The 22,662-nt window shown below is 44.3% G+C and overlaps 2 protein-coding genes across 5 annotated transcripts in view; one reads left to right on the top strand and one right to left on the bottom strand.

Annotated features, from left to right (window-relative positions):
* The window catches only part of shisal1b (shisa like 1b), a 74,813-nt gene extending 71,549 nt beyond the window's left edge, over positions 1-3,264 (top strand). The window contains exon 5 of the mRNA XM_021567916.3: positions 243-3,264. Coding sequence (XP_021423591.2) covers positions 243-247 — 5 coding nt within the window. The 3' untranslated portion in view covers positions 248-3,264. The remainder of the gene's footprint in view (positions 1-242) is intronic.
* A 6,929-nt stretch (positions 3,265-10,193) lies between these two features.
* On the bottom strand, positions 10,194-22,536 carry parvg (parvin, gamma). 4 transcript variants are annotated; one of them, XM_021567898.3, is made up of 13 exons: positions 22,186-22,536; positions 21,593-21,658; positions 21,414-21,478; positions 20,310-20,412; positions 20,044-20,187; positions 19,583-19,698; positions 19,432-19,487; positions 19,280-19,314; positions 19,121-19,182; positions 16,132-16,200; positions 15,864-15,965; positions 13,501-13,573; positions 10,194-11,032 (listed from the first exon to the last, which is right to left on the bottom strand). In XM_021567898.3, exons 2-13 carry the CDS (start codon positions 21,651-21,653, stop codon positions 10,959-10,961), a joined length of 960 nt encoding a protein of 319 aa, XP_021423573.1. In that variant the 5' UTR covers positions 21,654-21,658; positions 22,186-22,536; the 3' UTR covers positions 10,194-10,958. The 4 variants fall into 4 exon arrangements, 2 of the variants coding, with proteins under 2 accessions (XP_021423573.1, XP_021423580.1); XM_021567905.3 differs by having other exon boundaries at positions 22,008-22,234; XR_016487674.1 differs by lacking the exon at positions 19,432-19,487 and having other exon boundaries at positions 19,280-19,388; positions 22,186-22,489.
* Positions 22,537-22,662: the final 126 nt, after the last annotated feature.

The following is a 22,662-nucleotide window of genomic DNA, read 5'->3' as shown; positions in this document are numbered from 1 at the left end:
TGGAGAGGAATCATCAGGGAGGGGAATGGTTGTTGATTTTTCTTCCTTTCTTCACTTCAATTAAAAATAGATCACAACAATAACGATGTCTTGCATTTTTCCCCACTGGCCTTGTGCAATGCAAACAAGGAGAAGGCTGAGACTACAGTATATGTGGCTGGTTAATTTAGCTGGGTGATGGGTTCCATACTCCTGTTCCAAGGGTTTTAATACTATGTCACTTTCCTTTTTGTTCCATTCAGACTGAAGCTGCGAGAGGATGAATGGACGGAGCAGCGATGTTGAGCAGAGCACGCCGCAGAAGATAGCACGGCTCCGACACCTGTCTCTGTCTGGCTGGACTATCTACACAGTAACATACCACAGGGTGGCTGTCCCTGCCGGAGCTAGCAGTTAGCTAATAGGACCTGCTCGCCTCCATTCCTCTAAACACCTCCACCACTGGACCAACGGAACCAGGCCAAAGGTCAATACTAGACTACTATGAAAGGTCCTGGCGAATGGAGCTGCTGCTACCCAAACACTGTTATGGAACAGGTCACAGGCACTGAAACTGACCATGAAGAACCCCTGCATGGGCTGGGGCTGTTCTACGAGGACGCCAATGGAAACTGAAAGCGCAACTGATCAACTGAACAAGGGGGGCTTTGTTTAATGTGTGTGTTTGAGTGTTGATTGTACTTTGTTGCTGTGTGGGGTTAAATTCAGTAGTAGTCAGAAGAGGTAGTGGGTGTTTCTCTTGGAGATTTATTTAATGTCGACTAGTCAGGGACTTTTTACGAGTGGTAGACATTCTAGATGATTCACCATGATGCTTAGCATCTCTTTGGAGCTAAAATTAGGACATCGACTGGCTCAATCGCTGAGGATAGATATAATTGGACGGTGAATTCTATGGAACAGACATATTTCAGCATAATGAACCTTAATTGAATACGGTGGCCCCTCCCCTTCAAGTCACCCTGTCAGCTCAGCAATCAGGGAGAGTGGAGTGCTGACAAAATAATCACTTCAGTGGTTCCCACTGAAAGGTGTCACACTGCAAAACAAAAAGTGAAATCTAAGCAAGTATAAATATCTTCTATTGAAATATCTTTCTTGTTTTTTCAAACCAAGCTAAATTATCTAACGTCAGTGGCAGATCATTTTATTTAGGCTTGCTTAAATGTCACTTTTTGCAGTGTAGTGCACAGGGAGGGGATAAAGCTCAACACTTCACTCATTTCTGACATGAACTTTCGTATTGATCCATAAAGTGCCGTTTTTGTTGTGTTGGGAGGGGTGAGAGGATAAAGCATCTGTTCGGGTCAGCAGACTGGGAGGGGGATGGAGTGTGATGGGGGAAGACCAGGCGGTATATAATACTGTACCAGGGTATGTCTCTACTCACTCTCCTCACTCTAACCCAATTCTGGAGCTGTAAGCTGCGATCTGGCAGCAGCTTAGCCGGAACATTATGTGCAGAGAATTCCTGCACTGTACACACCGTGCAGCAGGAAATACACTACAGGGTCATTGGTAGAGGCCAACCAAGAGGGCAGACCCATAAATGGTTCTCTGGGAGTTACTGGAAATACCACCAATACTCCTGAACAGGCACTAGGCAGGAGGAGCAGGACAACTATCCCCAATATACTAAAATGGCAAACTCAACCTGCCAATTTATTCCAATGATTTAAATAAATTGTTTTGTCAAGATCTAGCTTCATAAATTCTCTGAAGTGAGCAGGCCCCAAAAAAGAAAATGTTACCATCTTCTGTTACAACAATGACCATGGCTGGCAATATACACTGAGTGTACAAAACATGAAGAACTCTTTCCATGACAGAGTGACCAGGTGAATCCAGGTGAAAGCTATGATCCCTTCTTGATGTCACTTAAATCCACTTCAATCAGTGTAGGTGAAGGGGAGGAGACAGGTTAAATAATATTTTTTAAGCCTTGAGACAATTGAGACGTGCATTGTGTATGTGTGCCATTCAGAGGGTGACAAATGATTGAAGTGCCTTTGAACGGGGTATGGTAGGAGGCAGGAGGTGCCAGGCGCACCAGTTTGTGTCAAGAATCGCAATGCTGCTGGGCTTTTCACGTTCAACAACTTCCTGTGTGCATCAAGAATGGTCCACCACCCAGAGGACATCCAGCCAACTTGACACAACTGCGGGAAGCATTGGAGTCAACACGGGCCAGCATCCCTGTGGAACGCTTTCAACACCCTGTAGAGTCCATGCCACAAGGAATTGAGGCTGTTCTGAGGGGAAAAGGGGGCAGTGCAACTCAATAATAGGAAGGTGTTCCTAATGTTTGGTATACTCAGTGGGATCTCTTATGATTAGCAATAACATTCAGATTTGGCCAGTTTGAGATAGTTAACTTCCGTATAGTCTAATTGCATGTTTGCTCCAGCAAACTTGTACCTTGTGCTGAGATACGATGCGCCCAACTGAAATAATTGGCCTGGACTAGAGAGCGGTGGAGGTGCTAATTGCGCTCTATCTCTTCGTCCTGCTTTCCTTCCTTTCTCTCTCTCTCTCTCTCCCCCCCAGAAAGTGAGGCAGCATCAGCAACAAGGAAGCCCGGAGGAGCAGGAATTTTAAACAGCTTCTGCAGTACAAAAGGGGATTTAATTGGGCCTCAAAACAGGGGAATTGGCAGAGATCAGATGTGCTCGGGAACACACGTCTCCCCCGGAACCTCAATGCTGTTTTGCTGTAACAAGGCTGTGAGCAGGGAATTCCCTTCCTATCGACAATATGTAGTGGTGATAACTAGGGTAATGCCCCTGCCCTAGCAGGCAGACATGTCATGTAGGCTACAGCCCAACAGTTGCCCCTCTTATCGTAGCAATGATAATTGGGGAGCCAAACTGCAGCCCTCCCCAAACTGGAAGCCCAAACAAGCTCTGTGGTGTTGTTGTTTTACAAGGCAAATCTGACTTTCTGTTTTGCTTTCTTAACATGGACTTGACGTGACATAGTCAATATTGTAAGCATTGCTGTAAGGATGGCAGCGCACTTATGTTTTAGTCTTGAGGTTGCTGTAGTAACAGTTGCCTTACAGTGGATCTCCACTTGTGCACAGAAGCTTTGTAGTGATTGGTCGGTACCTCACTGTGGGTGTGGTGATGATGACCTGCACCACGTTCTGTCTATGTATTACCCACTAGAATGTACAGTTAGAAGCTGAATTGTTTCTGCACTTGTTAACTTTGTATTGTTACACCAGGGAGAAATAAAGATGTATCTTTTCCAGTGTGTTTAAACATTCCTGAGTGTGTTCTGCTCTTTATCAAATGCAGAATCTCAGCACAACTTGGGAGCCAAAAACATAAAAGTTGAATCAAGTTTCAGAGGTTGTGTTTGGCCAGAACATCCTGTCTGAGTCAAAGCAGTGGCCTGTAGCTGACACTCCCAGCCTGGTGAATCACACGACCCAGGCAGCCAGGCCAGAGGCACAGACATCATTAAGGCTAGGAGATGACATGCCAGACAGGGACAGACACAGACAGAGACACCTTGTTCTAAATGACAAAACCTGTCTGCCACAGCTGGGGGAGCGTGTGAGAGGCCAGAGCATCACAGGAGTTGTCAAGGTTTGTTAGCAGGAAGTCCTTTGAACTTTTTCATTAATCAGCTTTCTCTCTCTCTCGCTCCAAACTTCTCACCTCTGTCTCTGTTCAATATGCCTTTTCTAGTTTCCTCCTCCCACCAGTCTGTCCTTCACACTCTTCCTTTTCTGTTCTCTCCTCTTCCCACCAGTCTGTCCCTCACACTCTTCCTTTTCTGTTCTCTCCTCCTCCCACCAGTCTGTCCCTCGCACTCTTCCTTTTCTGTTCTCTCCTCCTCCCACCAGTCTGTCCCTCGCACTCTTCCTTTTCTCTCCTCCCGCCAGTCTGTCCCTCGCACTCTTCTTTTCTTCCCCTAAACACATTCCTCTCTTTGCTCCCCATCACCTCCACACTCTCCCAGACCCCTCCCTCCTCCCTCTCTGTTTCATTGCTGTGATAGCATTATTATTAAAAGGCCACAGAGACATGGACATGTGTGAACTAATTTATCCCATTAATCACTATGAAAAACAAAACATTGCCTGGATCTCCTTCTCCCACTGTTCCAGAGAAGCGGGGCAAAGCATCGGCTTCCAGCATTCATCTATTAAAACCACATTAGACCGTCTCATCACTCCCATCTATACCCCCCCCTGCCCACTCAGCCTTCTCCGAGGCAGGGCAGAGAGCCCTTCTGTGGCGCTGAGCCCACGTTAAGTGGATCTTAATGTTGCCATTTTGTGCCATTTGTCTAAAACGCAATGCGATAAAGGCCATTTGGATGCCCCTATCAGATTATCGTTATAGTGCCGTTTGTCAGTCAAAGATCAGATGTCAGTCAAAGATAGAGACACGCAAGGGGCTGGGGGGGGGGGGGGGGGGGGGGGTAGAGAAGAGGTAAGGAGAAGGAAACAGAGGACATGGGATGGAAGGGGAGAGGATAAGAGAGAAGAATAGAGCTGAAGTGCGTAACTGATTGTGATCTTCAGTAAGCGAGTTACATTTCCTCCCTTACTCAGAGAGCGTTCATGTGTAGCTGTCTATCTGTGCAGGAGCACCAGACATAAAGCAGGACCAATATTGCATCTGTCTTTGCACTTCCTCCACACTCAGCCCTGTTTTCCCCTCAACTGAGCCCAGCCTTCAACAAGACTGACAGACCTTGTTCAGTAGTCTATTTGTTGAAAATGCAGACCTTTTTATCTGACATTAAGTGTCCAGAATCCTCTGAGACCTGACCTAAGATCAGAAAATCAGACTGCTATCCCTGTCTTAAATGTCTTAAATGTTAAATGTCCACATTTTTCATTGGGCAAATCTAACTGGCAATCCCCTGGAACTGGGGAGTTCAAGGGAAGTGAATTGGAAGGCTGGCCCCAAAACATTGAGTGAAGAGAAACCGTTCAGATAACCTGACAGAATATTTAAACTGTCTACTGAAATGGGCTAGTTACATGATGAAGAGGAGGAACACAACCCTCGCCAGGTCTACTCTCTCTCTTTCTGCCTGCCCCGTGAGTAGTGAGACATTGAGCTGTTAGATTTGCATCAATTCGAATCTGGTATCAGGATAAATATGATAATGAGTCACCGATTGTATACTATGTATTTTTTATTAGCTAAGCAATAAGTGGTAAATGCAATTTTCGTATATACGGGTTCTCTGTCCCACCTCGCAGGGCAAACAGAGAACTGACTTGTTCTTGACAAAGATATTATAAAAATACCCTGACAGAAATAGTTTCTGCTTCCGAGCCGGCCTGTCAGAGTAGAGACTGGGCGTGGTTTAAACTCACCCAGCCTATCGTTGATCATAATTCAATCACATATATGGTAACGGGCTATAGTGCATAACACAGAAACCTCATAGAGCTGAAAGAAAAGTGAGCCTGAGCAACCCACTGTCAGCCTCAAAACATCATCCTGTGACATTTTTGCAAAAAGAGAAGACTCACTGTATTTGATACCATTCCACTAATTCCACTCCAGCCATTCTCACAAGCCTGTTCACCCCAATTCAGGTGACACCAACCTCCTGTGCTTTATACCCCCTCCTTTTCTCTCTCCCTCCCCCTTTTTTCACCACCTCCACTCTCTCCCCCTCTCTCTCCTTCCTTTCTCCCTCCCTCCCTCCTGTCTCCCTCTCTTTGCCTCCCTCTGTTTCTCTCACGACCTGCTCTTTATCCCTCCTCCTTTTCTATCTCCCTCCCCCTTCACCACCTCCACCCTCTCCCCCCTTTTCTTTCTTTCTCTCTCTCTCGCTCTCTCTCTCTCTCTTCTATATCTCTCTTATTCACTCATATCTCCCTCCTCTCCCTCTCTATCTCCCTCCCTCCTCTCTCTCCCCCTCACTCTCTCTCCTCCTCTCTCTTCTATATCTCTCTTATTCACTCATATCTCCCTCCTCTCCCTCTCTATCTCCCTCCCCCTCCCTCACTCTCTCCTCCCCCTCCATTCCCTCTCGCTCCTTCTTCCATACCTCCCCCTCATCTCATCTCTCTCTCTCATTCCTTTCTCTTCCTCCTCTCTCCCATCTTCACAGACAGGGCATTGACGCATAAGTCAATACATTGCTTCCAAGGCGAAAAGGTTGGTGATACAGCTGCAATGGGTAAATTGGTAAAAGACTCAGAAAGTCTGACAGACCGACAGACAGACACTCAAAGAAAGACATTCCGGCAGACAGACAGACAGACAGACAGACAGACAGACAGACAGACAGACAGACAGACAGACAGACAGACAGACAGACAGACAGACAGACAGACAGACAGACAGAGACAGAGACAGACAGACAGACAGACAGACAGACAGACAGACAGACAGACAGACAGACAGACAGAGAGCTGTAGGCAGGCAGAAAGACAGACAGACAGCAAGACATGCACAGGCAGACAGACAGACAGTTTCAAGTAAATAAATAAAAATGTGACCAACATGCTCTTCAGAATTCATTCTAACAAGTTTTAAGCCTAACGACTCACACTAAATGATTCTGCTGCTCTGTCGTTTGCTACATTCGTTAGTCTGAGACTGCCTCCCGACGGAGGTACACAGATCCAGACTCATTGCGGAGAAGAAACTAACGTTCGTGGGCGTTTGGCCGGATTGAGGATTCTGGGTAGCCAGGTAATTTTAATTTCTTGAACTGCAAGACCATTATGTCCAATAGAGGTCAAAAATGCTTTTGGGTCGATTTACGTAGAAGATTTAACTTTTATAATCCTTCTAAACCGCCCCTATGACCCCCAATTAAGACACTTCCTGTAATCGCAGGAAGCTGAAAGTCAATGTACTGGTCCTGGGGACACTAACAATTCAGATGATGGAAATCTGTTTTCGCAGGGAGAGAATGAAGCACCATGTTGAGGATGGATTAAGTCACTCCTGCCAAATTAAGCTGAACCTCGACACAGGGCTTTCTTAAAAGGTCACCAGTGAGGTAGTGGTAAAAAAAAAAAAGGTTGTTAAACTATAAACTCCACTGGACGATCGAGATAAGACGAACAAACACCAATATAAACCGAAACATATTACATTTTTAGAACTGTATTGGTTGATTGCATTTTCATGCATGTCTATAGGGAAGGCCTAATGTCATTTTCTGTGGTTACAAATGACACAACATGCACATCAGGTTGCCCTCCCAAAATAGTTCATTGGGACTGAACACTAGAAATGTTCAGAGAAATAGCATGTGGAGATGTTTATATTGAAATGAGTTATCTTTTTTAAAATTCCGTTCATGTTCTTAGCATCTCACTTGAGCTGCAATGCAATTCAGTTGTCTGTATTGTAAACTGACAAAGTGCACTTAGCTGACTAGAATGTTGTATTTTATACCCATTCGAAAATAAACAAGTTATTCATGTGTTTGATTAGATTACAGATTCTCTAAGGGGATCATATTTCAGGGACAGCTGTACTACTAACCTTTCTCTCTCTGTGTCTCCTCCACCTCCTCCTGAATTGCAGCCTGCCTCCGCCTCATCACTATCTGTCTCCTCCACCTCCTCCTGAATTGCAGCCTGCCTCCGCCTCATCACTGTCTGTCTCCTCCACCTCCTCCTGAATTGCAGCCTGCCTCCGCCTCATCACTGTCTGTCTCCTCCACCTCCTCCTGAATTGCAGCCTGCCTCCGCCTCATCACTGTCTGTCTCCTCCACCTCCTCCTGAATTGCAGCCTGCCTCCGCCTCATCACTGTCTGTCTCCTCCACCTCCTCCTGAATTGCAACCTGCCTCCGCCTCATCACTGTCTGTCTCCTCCACCTCCTCCTGAATTGCAACCTGCCTCCGCCTCATGACTATCTGTCTCCTCCACCTCCTCCTGAATTGCAACCTGCCTCCGCCTCATGACTATCTGTCTCTTCCACCTCCTCCTGAATTGCAACCTGCCTCCGCCTCATCACTGTCTGTCTCCTCCACCTCCTCCTGAATTGCAACCTGCCTCCGCCTCATGACTATCTGTCTCCTCCACCTCCTCCTGAATTGCAGCCTGCCTCCGCCTCATCACTGTCAACCTCCACAGTTGAGCAAATTTTTTACATTCAGCATTTCTCGATCGAGGGAAATGTAGTATTATAGTATACAAAGACATTTACATATTTTTCAGGATGTTGTGTATCCCTGGAAATAATCTGAAAACATTACAGTTTTCAAAACATATCTTGTCCAAATAAAGTGGTCTCTCAGCACAACTTACCCCAGGTATGTGGAGATGAAGTTGGGTTAGGTTTAGGGTTAGGTTTAGGGTTTGTCTGTCTGCCTGGCTGGCTGTCTGTCACTCTGTGTCTGTATGTCTGTCTGTCTGTCTTTCTGAGTCTTTCACCAATTTACCCATTGCAGCTTTATCACCAACTTTTTTGCCTTGAATGCTATGTATTGACTTACTGTATGAGTCAATACCCTTGATGTAATGTATATCTATGCGTCAATATCCTGTCTGTGGAGGTGAGAGAAGAGAGAGAGGGGAAGTTGGGAGATGAGAAGAGAGAAGGGGGAGAGGGGAAATAAGTAATAGAGGGGGGGGAGAGAAGTGGGAGCGTGAGGGAGAGTAAGAGAGGGTAGAGAGAAGGAGGGTGAAAGAAAGGAGGGAGGGGAAGAGAGAAAGCGAGTGATAGATGAGAGAGGGAGGGAGAGAGTGCATTGTACTTCTGATGGACTCAAATGGGAAAAATATACAAGAAAAAAACGTTTTCCCAAGCACAGTGTGTCTAAACTCTGGTGTCCAAACATCCAGGGTGCCCTAGACCTTCAGTCTGAGGACCAACAAGGTTCACCTAGCCACATAATAATACACACAGGCACAAACAACCTGAGAACATAGCAGGAAAGGGTTGCCATAGCACTGAAGGGAGTGATTGAAAAAGCTTCTTCTACTTTCTCCAATGATACCATGAAAATACTTCCACCCTGCTACCATACAGCGGGTAAACGCAAGTATTTCCCGTGACTGTGCCTCAAAACCAAATGTTTTCCTGGCCCACCACTCTACCCTGAACAGCCTCTATGACCAGGTCCACCTATACAAGGCAGCAGTGCTCACCTTCGCCCGGACTCTAAAGGACATCGCTCTCAAACGAAGCCCCAACACTTCACACAGGAGCAACAGATCAATAGACAGCCTGCCCAGACCAGCGAGACACTCTCACAGACCCCCCCCCCCCTTTCCGGACCTACACATAGAGGACCTACAGTACATCCAGACCACAACACCACCAGCCACATGCACACCCCCACCCCAACCAATCAACACCCCCCCAAGTCAACCATGCACACACCCCATTTACGCCCCCTCAGATCAGACCTATGCCCCTCCTGCCCACCCCATGCACCCCACCCCCGCAAAGAGGGTCTCAACATGGAGGTCACACATATGCCCAGGCCGTGAGCGGGCAAACAGGCCCAACCCCCACTCTCACACTCGCCCAAGCCAATGGCATGTACCAGATGCTCAGCAGGCTCTGCTCACACTTACTGACCTGAGGCCAAACAAACGACCTACAACATTGGATACTTTATGGAACAGAAAGCCTTCAGTATCTCATCCTGGAATGTCCAAGGCTTGAGGTCATCTACCTTTGACCTAAAGAGCAGGAACCTGGACTTCATCAAAGAAATCGGAAATACAGACATTGTCATCCTACAAGAAACCTGGTATAGCGGAGACGGACCCACTGGTTGCCCTCTAGGTTACAGAGAGCTGGTAGTCTCATCCACCAAACTACCAGGTGTGAAACAGGGAAGGGACCAAGGGGGTATGCTAATTTGGTATAGAGCAGACCTGACTCACTCCATTAAATCAATCAAAACAGGAGCATTTTACATTTGGCTAGAAATTCAAAAGGAAATGATCTTAACAGGGAAAAATGTCCTCCTGTGTGCTACCTATATCCCCTCACTAGAATCCCCATACTTTAATTAAGACAGCTTCTCCAGCCTGGAGGGGGAAATCAATCATTTCCAGGCCCAGGGACATGTACTAGTCTGTGCGACATAGTGAATAGTGAAGGTGTAAACTTGGCAGTAGAAAATCTTAACAGTATATTTGACCTCTCAGCTTCCCTATCAAATCTAAAAGCAGCAAGATGTGTGACCTGTTGCCACAAGAAAAGGTGAAGAACAAACACCATTGTAAATACAACCCAGGTATATGCTTATTTATTTTCCCTTTTGTACTTTAAGCGTTTGCACATTGTTACAACACTGTATATATACATAATATGACATTTGTAATGTCTTCATTCTTTTGGAACTTCTGTGAGTGTAATGTTTACTGTTCATTTTTATTGTTTATTTCACTTTTGTATAGTATCTACTTCACTTGCTTTGGCAATGTTAACATATGTTTCCCATGCCAATAAAGCCAATTGAATTGAATTGAGAGAGAACGAGGGTGTCATGTTCAAAGGCGTCCACATTGTGTCAATAATCTTCCCCTATTAAATGCAATGTATTCACTTAGGCATCAACCCTGTGACGCTCATCTTTTCCCATTGACTGCAATGTATTGACATAAACATCATACGTTTTGATGCTTATCGTTTTGTAAAAACGTCACAAGATGCCGTTTTCCTATGATATCTTGTTGCATCGAGCAGCAGCGTCAGAGTCATAGAACACAATAGGATACTCACTCACAATTTCAGACTACTTTGAGATTACTTGGATCTTCAAAGGGGAATGTGGTCGGGGATTGGTTTCCCATGCTATTCAAACTATGGCACATACAGTACAATTTTATTGACACAAAGTACACAAAGCTTTACATAGAATCGATATATGATTTTTCTGTAATTTCACAGAAGGAATCAGCCTATGATTCTGGACTTGCCAGGGGAAAAACACCTCAGGCAAAGGACTTCTGGCGTCTTCACCTCCTAATGTCCTCGTCCGTGTTCTTCCCACTCTCATCTGCTTTTGTGCTTCTTGAACAGGGCATATAGGACCTTCAAGGTAGCTGTCACATCCTGAGAGACTATATCTAGGAGAGATGCAGTCAGAGACACATTAAGTGATCAGAGTCATCTATTTGTGCATCATCACCTCTCACCATCACTGGAGCTTTGTTAATGGAGGTCAATAGTGTGCATTTACTGACGCTGCCACAAAACTGAACCAAAAACAACCTTAGCGTTTAGATATTGATTAGATTGTATCTAAGATTAGATCAAACAATATCACTCTTCCCTGTATGATGCATAATTAAAGGGATACTTCCTGATTTTGGCAATGAGGACCTTTATCTACCTCCCTGCCAACACAGCAGCTACTCCTCCTGGGTTCTGGCAAAATGAAGGCAGTTTATACAATTCTGACCATTATACAGTTCTGACCATAACAGTTTACAATCTAGGGTTACTCCAAGCAGTTTATTATTCTCAACTTGCTCAATTTCCACATTATTTATTAGAATATTTAGTTGAGGCTTGGGGTTTAGTGAGTGTTTTGTTCCAAATACAATGCTTTTAGTTTTAGAAATATTTAGGGCTAACTTATTCCTTGCCACCCACTCTAAACTAACTTTGTTGAGTGTTGCAGTCATTTCAGTCACTGTAGTAGCTGATGTGTATAGTGTTGAGTCATCCGCATACATAGACACAATGGCTTTACTCAAAATCAGTCAAGTAAAATGTCAGTAAAAATGGAAAAAAGCAAGAGGCCTAAACAGCTACCCTGGGGAATTTCTGATTCTAACTGGATTATATTTGAGAGGCTTCCATTAAATAACACCTTCTGTATTCTGTTAGACTCTTTATCCACATTATACCAGGAGGTGTAAAGCCATAACACATACGTTTTTCCAGCAGCAGACTATGATCGAAAATGTCAAAAGCTGCACTGAAGTCTAACAGGACAGCCTCCCCAAAATTGTGGGTACTATTTGTATGTCACTGTGTCCAGTATGAAAGAAGTTAGAGGTAGTTTTGCGAGCCCATGCTAACTAGCGTTAGCACAATAACTGGAAGTCTATGGGTATATGCTAGCATGTTAGTAGATACCCATAGACTTCTAGTCATTGTGCTGACGCTACTTAGCATTGACTCACAAAACTACCTCTAACTTCCTTTTTACTGGACACAGACATACAAATTGTATCCGCAAGTTCATCCGACTCTGGGAGGTAGATAAAATAATTCACTGCCAAATCTCTAAGTATCCCTTTAAATGAACTATTTAGATCGGCTAGAGCTCCTGCTAGCCTAATTAATGCACACAGTGGTGTGTGCTGTAGACCTGGAGCAGTGGGATTCCTTATTCCATCACAGAAATGTGCCCGTAATTAAAAGTACGCAAAAAAAAAGAATTCAATCTGTCTCTTGCATCTGGGTTAAATGAGTTGTACCGGCCCAAACATTCCCATTTATCAACTCAAAGCTTTACTTTTAAATTACAGGTTATGCTGCCAGGCAATTAACCAGCTTCTTTTATAATAATTTACAAAGTAAATGCTCAGCGCTTCTTTATTAACAGTTAATTCAGAGACAAAATCAAGAAAACACACATGCACATACAGTATGTACACACACACACACACTTCTAGCCTCTTGTCAGTTTGGCATTGCATGATAGAAAGAAGTGTTGTCTGTGTGTCTATCAACAACTAACAAAAAGAGGTTTCCTCCCTGAGAGAGCCTCTAAATAAATTATTATGACCTCAGAGTGGGCCTGAGTCCCAATAGAACTCAAAACTAGTGCTCTACAGATGTAGGATCTTAATTTGAGCCAGTTTTCTACAACAGGAAAATAATCCTGCAGCAACCGGAAATGTGAATTATTATGTGGATTTTAATCTATGGACATTTGTGTAGCGGTTGGTGCATTTTCCGTAAGGGAAAATCAAGTCTGAAAATGTGTGGAAATTACAAAACTTCAGAAGCCTTATTAAACCGCAAATACACTTAAGGTTTTACATTTCCTGCAACAGAGATCTCAAGATCCTACATCTGTATATAGGGAATAGGTTGCCATTTGGGACAAAGCCCTCGGCCAATCATCCAGGGCGATAATCGTCATATTCATCATATTCATGAATATTCCAACGGAATCCCAGCTATCCCTTTATATCCCCATGCGTAGTGATGCGGCTTAACTCAAACTATCAACACAAATCCTGGCTTCCACTCGACATATGAACAGTGGCATACCGCTATCGCCCAGATAAATGGCTATGATACAGGAAATCTTCTGAATTAGTTGAACAATTCTGTCTCACAGCTCCATTACTGTGATGTGAAAATTACAGCCCAGAGCAATTTTGGTCAAACTTCCTATTACAAAGATATATTCACTTACAGTAGGATACGTGTGGATGTGATATTTTTAGATAGTCTCCTCAAGCTCCTCTATCTCCTACTCTAAGTGCACTATTACAAGACCCATTTGGCTCCAAGTTGGTGAGACAATATACGTAGGTCAACTATGGGTGCCACAGAAAATGAACACACTTACCTTGGGGCTCAATGTTGGTCGTGGGTAGCCCTATGTCATTCAGGAGGTCCAGGGCCACGGTCACATTCTGAAGCTAGACCAGAGAGAGTGAGGTGAGAGACACAGCAGGCCATGACACATGCAGATGGCTGACCCACCGGGGCAACGTTATCTCAATCTCATACAGAAGTACAGTGAATAACGTAATACACTAGTCACTTTAAACAATTCCACTTCATATAATATTTACATACCCTACATTACTCATCTTATAATGTGGGGAGAACAAGTATTTGATAACCTGCAAAATTGGCAGTGTTTCCTACTTAAAAAGCATGTAGAGGTTTGTCATTTTTATCATAGGTACACTTCAACTGTGAGAGACGGAATCTAAAACAAAAATCCAGAAAATCACATTGTATGATTTTTAAGTAATTAATTTGCATTTATTGCATGACATAAGTATTTGATACATCAGAAAAGCAGAACTTAATATTTGGTACAGAAACCTTTGTTTGCAATTACAGAGATCATACATTTCCTGTAGTTCTTGACCAGGTTTGCACACACTGCAGCAGGGATTTTGGCCCACTCCTCCATACAGACCTTCTCCAGATCCTTCAGGTTTTGGGGCTGTCGCTGGGCAATACGGAATTTCAGCTCCCTCCAAAGATTTTCTTTTGGGTTCAGGTCTGGAGACTGCCTACGCCACTCCAGGACCTTGAGATGCTTCTTACGGAGCCACTCCTTAGTTGCCCTGGCTGTGTGTTTTGGGTCGTTGTCATGCTGGAAGACCCAGCCAAGACCCATCTTCAATGCTCTTACTGAGGGAAGGAGGTTGTTGGCCAAGATCTCGCAATACATGGCCCCATCCATCCTCCCCTCAATACGGTGCAGTCGTCCTGTCCCCTTTGCAGAAAAGCATCCACAAAGAAGGATGTTTCCACCTCCATGCTTCACGGTTGGGATGGTGTTCTTGGGGTTGTACTCATCCTTCTTCTTCCTCCAAACACGGCGAGTGGAGTTTAGACCAAAAAGCTCTATTTTTGTCTCATCAGACCACATGACCTTCTCCCATTCCTCCTCTGGATCATGCAAGTGGTCATTGGCAAACTTCAGGCAGGCCTGGACATGCACTGGCTTGAGCAGGGGGACCTTGCGTGCACTGCAGGATTTTAATCCATGACGGCGTAGTGTGTTACTAATGGTTTTCTTTGAGACTGTGGTCCCAGCTCTCTTCAGGTCATTGACCAGGTCCTGCCGTGTAGTTCTGGGCTGATCCCTCACCTTCCTCATGATCATTGATGCCCCACGTGGTGAGATCTTGCATATGGAGCCCCAGACCGAGGGTGATTGACTGTCATCTTGAACTTCTTCCATTTTCTAATAATTGCGCCAACAGTCGTTGCCTTCTCTCCAAGCTGCTTGCCTATTGTCCTGTAGCCATTCCCAGCCTTGTGCAGGTCTACAATTTTATCCCTGATGTCCTTACACAGCTCTCTGGTCTTGGCCATTGTGGAGAGGTTGGAGTCTGTTTCATTGAGTGTGTGGACAGGTGTCTTTTATACAGGTAACGAGTTCAAACAGGTGCAGTTAATACAGGTAATGAGTGGAGAATAGGATGGCTTCTTAAAGAAAAACTAACAGGTCTGTGAGAGCTGGAATTCTTACTGGTTGGTAGGTGATCAAATACTTATGTCATGCAATATAATGGAAATGAATTACTTAAAAATCATACAATGTGATTTTCTGGATTTTTGTTTTAGATTCCATCTCTCACAGTTGAAGTGTACCTATGATTAAAAAAATTACAGACCTCTTGCAATTACAGAGAAGTAGGAAAACCTGCAAAATCGGCAGTGTATCAAATACTTCTTCTCCCCACGGTATGTATATACTGTACCCTATACCATCTACTGCATCTTGCCTATGCCGTTCGAACATCGCTCATCCATGTATTCATATGTACATTTTCTTATTCATTCCTTTACACTTGTGTGTATGAGGTAGTTGTTGTGGTATTGTTAGATTACTTGTTAGATATTACTGGAACTAGAAACACAAGCATTTCGCTACACTCGCATTAACATCTGCTAACCATGTGTATGTGACCAATAACATTTTATTTGATTTGATGTGATTATACTATATACCCTTATTCTTATGGATTTCAAATTATTAACACATTGAATCTAATTGTTCCGCTGCTGTCAGAATATTATTGTAGGCCAAAATGTTATATTTGTTCCATTCACTGTATCATACGTAAGCTCCGCCCATACTATTGAGCCAAACAATCGCATACATTTTTCCTTTGAGGCAGAGCTGCCTTCAGAACATGATTCCTCCCAAAGAAGGAGTCCTGGGACACAGGAGATCCTTACCATCTCAGTAGCGTTGACTGGGGTGATGTTGAAGTCATAGAGTGGAACAAAGAAGCCCTCCAACTGTCCAATCAGCAGAAGGAGAATAACACCATCTGAAAACTACATGGATAAAGGACACTGTCTGTTGGTTCTTACCCAAATGGGTGTGGTGTGACGTAACTGAAAGGAAACAGATCAATCACCTTTCAATTCACAACACTGGTAGTGCTCAATTAATACCCATTCCAAACAGGATGGCCAAACCCTTTTCTACAGTAAAACAAACCTGTTTCTCCATGTCTGTCACCTGTAGTCCCAAGGTTGACATCTTCTTGTTGACAAAGTGCATGATGGCCTATAATGGTAAGATATAGGATTACAGACCTACCACTTTAGAAAAGGTGTTGACATTTTAACCTCTGTAGCCATGTCGCTTTGAATAAAAGGGTCTGCTAAATGGTATATACAGTGGGTATCATAAGTATAATAATCACATAATCACCCCACTTGGATTTTTTCCCATTTTGTTGTGCTACAAAAGTGGGATTGAAAATATAGTCGTTGCATAAGTATTCACCCCCTTTGTTTAGGCAAGCCAAACTTAGTTCAGAAGTCAAATGTGGCTTAACCAATCACATAAAAAGTTACATGGACTCACTCTGTGTGAAATAACAGGGGTTGACATGATTTGTTTATGACTATCCCTTCCTCTATCCCCCATATATACAATATCTGTAAGGTCCCTCAGTCAAGAATTGATTCCATATGTTTATTTCATAATTTTGATGTCTTCACTATTATTCTTCAAATAAGAAAAAAACAACAACGGCTCAGCCACACAAGCTCACAAAACGGGTACGCCAAGGTCTGAGCGCTTAAAAATCATCTGTCCTCGGTTGCAACACTCACTCCCGAGTTCAAACTCCCTCTGGAAGCAATGAAGAACTGTTTGTCCGGGGGTTTCCATGGCAGAGCAGCCACACACACGACTAAGATCACCATGCACGATGCAAAGCATCGCCTGGACTGGTGTAAAGTTCACTGCCATTGCACTCTGGAGCAGTGGAAACGTGTTCTCTGGAGTGATGAATCACGCTTCACCATCTGGCAATCCGAATCTGGGTTTGGTGGATGCCAGGAGAATGCTACCTGCCCGAATGCATAGTGCCAACTGTAAAATTTGGTGGAGGAGGAATAATGTTCTGAGCTGTTTTTCATGGTTTGGGCAAGGTACTTTAGTTCCCGTGAAGGCAAGTCTTAACGCTACAGCATAAAATGGCATTCGGACGATTCTGTGCTTCCAACTTTGTGGCAACAGTTTGGGGAAGGCCCATTCCTGTTTCAGCATAACAATGCCCCCATGCACAAAGCGAGATCCATACAGATATGGTTTGTCGATATCGGTGTGGAAGAACTTGACTGGCCTGCACAGAGCCCTGACCTCAACCCCATCGAACAACTCTGAGATAAATTGGAACGCTGACCGCGAGCCAGGCCTAATAGCCCAACATCAGTGTCCAACCTCACTAATGCTCTTGTGGCTGAATGGAAGCAAGTCCCCACAGCAATGTTCCAACATCTAGTGGAAAGCTTTCCCAGACAAGAAGGGTGGAGGCTGTCATAGCAACAAAGTGGGGACCAACTCAATATTAATGCCCATGATTTTGGAATGAGACAAACAGGTGTCCACATACTTTTGATCATGTAGTATATACAGCGCATTCAGAAAGTATTCAGACCTCTTCCCTTTTTTGTTACTTTACAGCCTTAATCTAAAATGAATGAAATTGCTTTTTTCCCCTCATCAATCTACACACAATAACCCATAATGACATCACAATACCCCATAATGACATCACAATACCCCATAATGACAAAGTGAAAACAGGTTTTTAGAAAGTTCTGCAGCATTGAAGGTCCCCGAGAACACAGTGGCATTCATCGTTCTTAAATGGAAGAAGTTTGGAATTACCAAGACTCTTCTTAGAGCTGGCCGCCCGGCCAAACTGAGCAAATGGGGGAGAAGGGCCTTGGTCAGGGAGGTGATCAAGAACCTGATGGTCACTCTGACAGAGCTCCAGAGTTCCTCTGTGGAGATGGGAGAACCTTCCAGAAGGACAACTATCTCTGCAGCACTGCACCAATCAGGCCTTTATGGTAGAGTGGCCAGATGGAAGCCACTCCTCAGGAGAAGACACATGAGAAGACGCCCTCTTGGAGTTTGCCAAAGGACACCTAAGGACTCTCAGACCGTGAGAAACAAGATTCTCTGGTCTGATGAAACCAATATTGAACTCTTTGGCCTGAATGCCAAGGGTCACGTCTGGAGGAAACCTGGCACCATCCCTACGGTGAAGCATGGTGGTGGCAGCATCATGCTGTGGGGAAATGTTTCGGTGGAAGGGACTGTGAGACTAGTCAGGATCGAGGGAAAGATGAACGGAGCAAAGTACAGAGAGATTATTGATGAAAACCTGCTCCAGAGCACCCAGGACCTCAGACTGGGGTGAAGGTTTACCTTTCAACAGGACAACGACCCTAAGCACACAACCAAGACAACGCAGGAGTGACTTCGGGACAAGTCTCTGACTGTCCTTGAGTGGCCCAGCCAGAGTCCGGACTTGAACCCAATCGAACATCTCTGGAGAGACCGGAAAATAGCTGTGCAACGACGCTCCCCATCCAACCTGACAGAGGATCTGCAGAGAAGAATGGGAGAAACTCCCCAAATACAGGTGTGCCAAGCTTGTAGCGTCATGCCCAAGAAGACTCAAGGCTATAATCTCTGTCAAAGGGGCTTTAGGGGAGTAAAGGTTCTGAATACTTATATAAATGTGATATTTCAGTTGTTGTGTTTAGTACATTAGCAAACATTTCTAAAAACCTGTTTTTGCTTTGTCATTATAGGGTATTGTGTGCAGATTGATTTTTTTTAGAATAAGGCTGTAACACAATAAAATGTTAAGGGGTCAGAATACTTTCCGAATACACTGCATATATACCGTATAAAACAACAACATTCAATGTCACTGTGTTGACATATTCTAATGAGACCATATTACAGTTGTATAGGGTCGGTGCGGTGCTCATTCAATCATACACAGTATGAGCAATCAGAGGCATTATTCACACAAATCAGCCTCTCCCTGAATCAGGACCAGTATAGCTAGACAATACATACGCTAGTCCTATAATCAATCCTCTGTCTAATAATGCAATGGTTAAGACTGCAGAACAGGTCAGCAGGGATGGAAGACCCATATTTTTTCTATTACCCGCTTTACTGTGTTGATCTTGTGGGGTTCCAGCTTCAGCAGCTGCTCAATGGGATCCTCGCCTGGACGAGGAGACAGGAAGGAGAGGGTTTATCTCTGCAATGTCCTGGATAAACGGCAGCACAGTACTGCAAAGGTGACCCTGAATATCTTACTCACTGTCTGAGCTGCTCAGGGCGTCGGTAGCTGAATCGCTGTTGAGGTAGACAGCAAATTAAGTGAATATTCGATCTCCTGAAACAGAATCCATTCTCTGAAGAACATGCAACTGTAATCGGACACAACAACATAATCGGAAATAATTTAGCAACCTTTCATCTGTAAGAATCTCTATTTCCTTTTCTGATTTGATTCCACTTCTGTTGACCTGAAGTGAGAGCACAACTTTATTGAACAGGGGAGTCTCTCTTTTTTTTTAGGTTGATTTAGGGTAAAGTACCATTCATTTGACATCAAACTCACCTCCAACAAGACAACTTCCACTCTGACATTTGGGGGAAGCTCCAGATTAGGCTGGAAGCACCTCACCATGGCAACCAGAAGATGGAGTGTGGCCAGCAAGTCTTTGCTGTGGATGACTGACAGAGAAGGAAGGGAATGAAGGGAGAGTCAACCTGCTTGAACACCATACCAAAGCCCTATGCAGTCAATCTTGTTGGCAACACAACACAAACTAATCTCCAGCCCCACTGATGATTAACACTGCACCCCGTGGGTCTGCCTTTTCCCCTACAGTAATCCCTCTCAGTAGGTGTCAGCAGACTGGGGTTATACTGTAGCTTCACCATCAAATCCTACTGAAGAGTCCCTTAGCCAAACATGGCTCTGAGGGGAACAGCAGTGTTGTGTAGCTTTCCCAGCCGACAGTGGACGTCCTAAGGACGTGGTTTTGTTTGCGGGGTTGTATTGTGAATGTGACTCACGTTTGACACTCCACCTGCTGAGAGAGCTGTCCTGTAGCCCCAGTTTCTCATTCAGGGCCTCCAGGATGACCTCCAGCTTGCGTGTCTGAGCAGCGCTGGTCACCGCTATCTCCTCCACAGACAGGAGCACTCCAGCTAACCTCCCTGTGAACAGCACAGGTAAAGGTAAAGGCCAAGCACATACGGGGGGAGGGGGGGGGGGGGGGGGGGGGGGGGGGAGAGAGAGAGAGTGTGTGTGTGTGTGTGTGTGTGTGTGCGTGTCTCACCAAGGAGGTGATGCAAGATTAGGCCATCAAAGATATCCTCTTCCAGACTCTGCACTACGATGTGTTCCTCTTTTAAAGTACTGTTGATCCAGTTAACCAAAACCTATAAAGACCAAGGTTCATGATAACAGTAAGTTATACTCGGTGATATTAATTGCCTGCTATAGTACTGTATTAGTCTATTTTGACGTAGCTACTGTTGCAGAAATGTACCAAATGTACCAACGAAGATATTTGGTTCTGGGTGCAGAGATCAGTAACGTACTATCTACTGCAGTGGATGCTGCTGAGGGGAGGGCGGCTCATAATAATGACTGGAATGGAGTGTAATAGAGTGAATGGAATGGTATCAGACACATGAAAACCATGTTTTTGATACCATATACCACTCCATTTACTCCGTTCCAGCCATTATTATGAGCCGTTCTCCCCTCAGCAGCCTCCACTGATCTACTGTGGTAAATCTTTGTATACATGACCTTTACTGGTATATTCAGAGCAGACTCTGATGTTATGATATCAAAGGATCCCTATTGCAATTTCCACCTATGTCTCTATTCAATTATTCATGAGTAAGAGACTGGTTGGTGTGTTATTGAGGTGTTAAAGAGAGCAGATGTGGGATTACAAGGGCCAGATAGACTCCGTGGTTTTCTCTTTCCAACACTTTTATGCCTACACTGTTGTACGCTCATCTAATTGATGAAGACAATTGTTTCATTTTTACTTGAATTTATTCCATAAGCATCTTTTCTATTTCAAATCCTCTCTGAGGGCTTAGGGAGAAGGTGGCCTGGCAACATTTATCTGGGCCTAGCAACGACTCCGTGATCTGTCTACCATCATCTCTAATAAAGATGTACTGGTCGACCCACCTCTCACACAAGAGGGCTTAGTGGTTCAGCATACCCTAATGAATATGCAATCAGAGGCTTTCTTTGTAATGACTTTTCTGCCCGTACGACCCTGGGGTAACATGGCACTAGAGTATAGTGGTATAATGTATCAATGGTGTTATTATGGGCTTTGATGATAGATAACACATTTAGGATAATGTTGTGGCTGGTGCTGGAACATGAATTCTAAAATAGAGATCAATCGTACCGATTTCAGCTTTTCAAGTTTGGGATCTTTCAAAGATGTCGGCTGAATGATCTTCCTCCTCTCACCTGTTTCAACGTGCAAAATGTTCAGTTGAGGCTGCTGCTTGACAACCATTTTGGAAAGAAAATATGAAATCAAACAGTTTGCCTGAGCTTGAGTACAGTTGAATGTAGACTTACCCTGGAAAGATTCAATGTCCTCAGGGTCTTTCCCCTGGTACATATCAGGAAAATCCTCCATATCCCCTATAGGGAGCAAAATATGAAGACAGTGCTTCTGGTATCAGTGAAGCCGTGTCAATGATAGTTCAAATTCAATTCATGTAAGGGATCATTTCAAACCTCCGATGTGAAGACTGAAACAGTTCTGGTATTTAATTTGGTTACTTCCTTCTCAGTGAGTTCACTTCTGCCTAAGCTGAGCCCGCACAAGTGAACAAATGGGCAAATGGATATATACCCCATAACTTCCTGTGAAGTCCCACTACCATGCTGCATGCAATCGTCTCTCTGGATATTTTATTTGGATTCTGGGCCCCAAAACAACACAGAATAGAAACAAGTTCAGAGGAAGGCCTTCTGACGGTAGACTAACCTGACTGGGATGCACTGTGACCAACAATATGTAAAGGTGTCTCCCTGAGACGAGAGTGTAGCTTCACTGTGCCATCTGTGTGTGTAGTTCACTCCTCTCCTAGAGATTCTCTGCCTGAAGTTGACACAAACCTTCCCCTCGGAGGCACACCAAAAATGTTTTATCCAGTAAACCTTACCTTCAGAGCAGTAGCAGCAAGCAGACTGAATAGGGGAACTCCTGTGTACAGCTTCCTGACTGACGTCAACACTGAATCAATCCAAATAGCCGTGCTACAAAAAGAAGTGCACCCAATCTGACAAGCAGTTCTCCAGAAACATGCCACGGGATGACAGCACAAACAAACTTCACCCAATTCAGGACCAATTAAACATTTCTATGAGAAACAAAAAGGACGAATGAAGGAGTTAAACGGGTAAAAAGAAAAATGAGAGGATGCGGAAGGAAATAAGTAAGTAGTGGGCACTTCCTCTTTTGTAACTGTGGTTTTGCTACACAGAGTTCAGAGTGCGTTCTGAGGAAAGGTCTCATATATGATGCTTAGTGGCCAAGACTTATAGTTTAGAGCATTAGGGTAGAGTGCAAGACCGGTAAACGTGAGGTCACTTCACCTCATAGAAGTGAAAGCGTTCTCTTAGCAAACACACAGGAGGCC

This window comes from Oncorhynchus mykiss, chromosome 2 (genome assembly GCF_057628025.1).
Source record: "Oncorhynchus mykiss isolate SJ-2025 chromosome 2, ASM5762802v1, whole genome shotgun sequence".
Classification (NCBI taxonomy): Eukaryota; Metazoa; Chordata; class Actinopteri; order Salmoniformes; family Salmonidae; genus Oncorhynchus; species Oncorhynchus mykiss.
This window is presented reverse-complemented; position numbering and strand designations above follow the sequence as displayed.

Coding starts and splice junctions, on each gene's coding strand:
- parvg (XM_021567898.3), bottom strand. CDS start 21,653: ATGGAGGATTTTCCTGATATGTACCAGGGGAAAGACCCTGAGGACATT. Junction 20,413..21,413: donor AACTTGAAAAGCTGAAATCG/GTACGATTGATC, acceptor TGGTCTTTATAG/GTTTTGGTTAACTGGATCAA. Junction 16,201..19,120: donor AGATCAACACAGTAAAGCGG/GTAATAGAAAAA, acceptor TTACCATTATAG/GCCATCATGCACTTTGTCAA.